Source organism: Aspergillus heteromorphus (assembly GCF_003184545.1).
Source record: "Aspergillus heteromorphus CBS 117.55 chromosome Unknown BO70scaffold_167, whole genome shotgun sequence".
Classification (NCBI taxonomy): Eukaryota; Fungi; Ascomycota; class Eurotiomycetes; order Eurotiales; family Aspergillaceae; genus Aspergillus; species Aspergillus heteromorphus.
The window spans coordinates 1-3,459 of NW_020290572.1; the positions used below are offsets into that span (position 1 = coordinate 1).

The 3,459-nt window shown below is 46.9% G+C and overlaps 2 protein-coding genes across 2 annotated transcripts; one reads left to right on the forward strand and one right to left on the reverse strand.

Annotated features, from left to right (window-relative positions):
• Window positions 1–1,128: 1,128 nt before the first annotated feature.
• On the reverse strand, window positions 1,129–1,806 carry BO70DRAFT_408079 (uncharacterized protein; the record flags this gene model as incomplete). Its single annotated transcript, XM_025547202.1, has 1 exon — window positions 1,129–1,806. A coding segment is annotated over exon 1 (540 nt), but the record flags the coding sequence as incomplete, so codon positions are not given.
• Window positions 1,807–2,724: 918 nt separating this feature from the next.
• Window positions 2,725–3,205, forward strand: BO70DRAFT_367240 (uncharacterized protein; the record flags this gene model as incomplete). Its single annotated transcript, XM_025544551.1, has 2 exons — window positions 2,725–3,062; window positions 3,111–3,205. A coding segment is annotated over exon 1 (188 nt), but the record flags the coding sequence as incomplete, so codon positions are not given.
• Window positions 3,206–3,459: the final 254 nt, after the last annotated feature.

Genomic DNA, 3,459 nt, shown 5'->3' on the forward strand with positions numbered 1-3,459 from the left:
AAAAATAAAGAAATCATACCGGAACAGAATTTGATCTGACAATAGTAAGATAATTGTGTTTTATCATACTGGCGAGGAAGTGAGATTGAATATTCTTGCCGGTACGCTGAAGGTAACATGTCCAGTATATCCTGCTCAGAAAGCGAAGAATGAGGCCATTCAATCGGATGTGTCATTGTAACTTGCAGGTCAGTAATAAATTCATCTGCAAGAATATGTTTCTGGATCAGACGGGTGGCAGGACATATACAGATCCTGGACAATCTCTAGTAGAATTGGATGATCATCCCGCCAGGAACCGCAAGACCCAGGCGTAAAGAGTGGTGGAGCCGATCTAGCCGGAAGAGATAAGTCATCAGCTGAGGCGGCGAGGCGCGATTATCCATCTCTTGAATATTCTTATATAGTGTGATACTATCAGCAGCTGGCTATAATTTAGAATAGGTACTTACCTATGCTTCAACTCACCGGCTAGAACATTACAGTTCATGAGCGGGCCATACTCAGCAGCAAATGTATGAAAATGAAAGCCAGCATGAACAACTGGCACCCAAGATACTTAAACCATTTATCTTTATTATGCTTCTTATTATAATCATGTGGCAGTTTTCCTGCTTCATGTTAGCTAGGTAACTGGCCAGCGAATACCACAGATACAGACCATGGATGCTGAATGCCTGTAGCTCTGAATCAGTCATGGCTGAGCTGTAACCACCAAATGCTGAAAGATTCGGCGGCTGTGAGTAATCCTTGCATTTACCAGTGCAGGAGGCAACGCGCGGCTGGTTGAGATAAGGGTGGTTGTCAATGCGATCTCTGCACAAGCACGGACCAGCCACATCTGTGGCGAGGACACATTTTCGGTATTTGGAAAGAGATGTGGTATAATATTTTAATCCGCAGCAGGAATCTCGGGTGAAACCAGTCGGGGCGGGCACATACTCGAAGAATAATAGGTAAGAGAATGATCCCTCGACCAAGGTCTGACAATGTCCAGGTTTTTAGGTGTTTCAGAGGAGGAAAGTGAGGCCATTGAGCCGGCCGAACAACTTTTTGCAAGGCTGTAGCGAAGTTGGAAACCCCTGAAGGCACAAGAATTTTCTGGATATACTCCAGCAGACGATAGCCGATCCCCTTCCAATCAGAGTGCGGTACATCATACGGACGGCCTAAAACAATGTCAAGAGTTGGCATGATCCGTTCGATTGGCGAAGGCACGGACTGTATCCCTACAGCATTAAAATATCTTTGCTGTTCTGGAACAGTGGCCTTGTGATCACCCTCAGTTCGGTAATACTGATGCTGGAAATGATATCGGCCATGGGAAACAGTATCATATGACCACTGATACTGTTTGCTGCGTGGACAGTAGCATGTCCGACATCCGATATCAGCACTATAGCTGAGCATACCACTATTTTTAGCTTGCTGTGGCATATCTCCAGTAAGAGCCATGACGGACGCAGTAACAAGCACTTGTTTCCCATGGATTGTGCTGTAAAAGCCTTTTGCCACGGTCTCAAGGTCAGTATGGATATTGGCAAGAACATCCTGAAAGGAGGCCCCATGAGGACCCAGCGTTACGGTAAACGAGTTTGCCAGACGTCTTCGCCCGGCATAGGACAAGCCGGCAGGTGTGAGATAGATCCCCTTCAATGCCCTGAACATGTTGCGGTGGCTCCGAAATCATCAATAAAAAGGAGGAAGGGTAGTGACATAACTCGTGGCTGGCGGGATAGCCAGACAAAGTAGCCACGTCCAAAGGTCTCAAGCTCAAGTTCTGCTCGCAGGGGTGCATCAAAGTGCACAACCGAGCCCGATTATCGCGCAAATTTAGGACATGATAAATAAAGATGATATCCTCGGATAATGTGGCAGGGGGACGATGAGTATAAACAAGCTGGAAACCAACACGGCTACTAATTGATGACACAGGGACCTCGAATACTGCATCCTCAACCAGTTGATAACCACTGTCGATGTGGGGATCTGTTAGCTCAAGGGACCCACCATTTTCTTTCCTGACCTCAGCCAGCTGGTGCGGTTCAAGAACAGGCTGGACAGTACAAACGACCTGGCCTTGTGTCTGCGAGCCAGACCGCGTATCTCTACCAACAAATATTATCCTGCCATACTGAAATGACATACTCAAACGCCGGAGCCATGGCTGGGAGGTGAATTGGACAAACTCGCTCGGAAGAAAGATGTCCCCAGTATCCGGAGAGGAGGCATACTGACCGGATGTAGTGATCAGGGATGAGCCCCATGCACGCTGATGCCAAAGCTCAACAGGATGATCAGAATACTCTGCCATTCCGAAATGTAGCTTGGTTGACCCCAAATCAGATGAGAGGATGGAGTGGAACAGATGTGGTAGACTATAAACATACTGCAGGATGTCGCTTGTGCTGACGAATCTTTCTTGCCAGATGACACTGAACTCTGGGCATTGAGATCAACTGGCACAGTGCATGCCTTTGTTGGTAGTACAGGCAGAAATCATGTACATATCTCTTCAGAGTGTCCACCTTTGCAGGAATGGACTGCAGCTCTTCAAGTGAAGTTGCCGAACGCAGCACCTCCACCAGTGCTGCATAGTTGGCCCGTGAGATCTCGGCACTGAAAGCCCACAACCCAAGGCCACAGTGAACTTAGAGGGGGATCTGGAAGACATTAATATCAGACTAGAATGCCCTGTAAAAGGCTTCCACAGGATACTGTTACCTTGATAGCAGGAGAGATCTTGAGAGGGCAAGACCGGGAGATCCTTCAGTCCATCGAGAAAAGAGGAAATATCCTCATCATGCATATCAAGAGAGAGCGTATCATCACCATGTGCAGGCATATCAACATCACTACAACTGTTATCACTGTCAGAATCACTGACATTGTCAATGTTTATTCCAGCATCAATATCACTGGGGAATCAGCATCGCTGCTAATATCCATGCCAGCATCACTGCTCACGTCCATCCCAGTGTTGCCATCTGAATTGATGCTATGAACATATCCATGGCGATTAGCAGCCACCTCTGGTTCAGTATTGTTACTAACAGTCAGCCCTCAAACAAAAGTCAAACACGTTTCTCAAAGGCACGGGAGTATATTACCTGACTGTGTGGCCGGGGCCGGACTTATACTATATTCCAATCTCTGGTAGCCGGTCTTCCGAGGACGAGGCATGATAGATGATGTGATATTATCCTAGAAAGTATTCAGAAATAACAATACTCCAAAGTGGAGGAGAAATGGCTACCAGGAAGGAGCAGAAGATGGGGATGCACTTAGACGCGTCTTATGGATATCAACAAACTCTAAGTGGCTACCAGGAAGGAGCAGAAGATGGGGGGTGCGCTTAGACGCGTCTTATGGATATCAACAAAACTCTAAATGGCCTGTAGTACTGCAAGATGACAAAGACTGTAAACAACACCTCGCATTACGAACACGCTTATGATG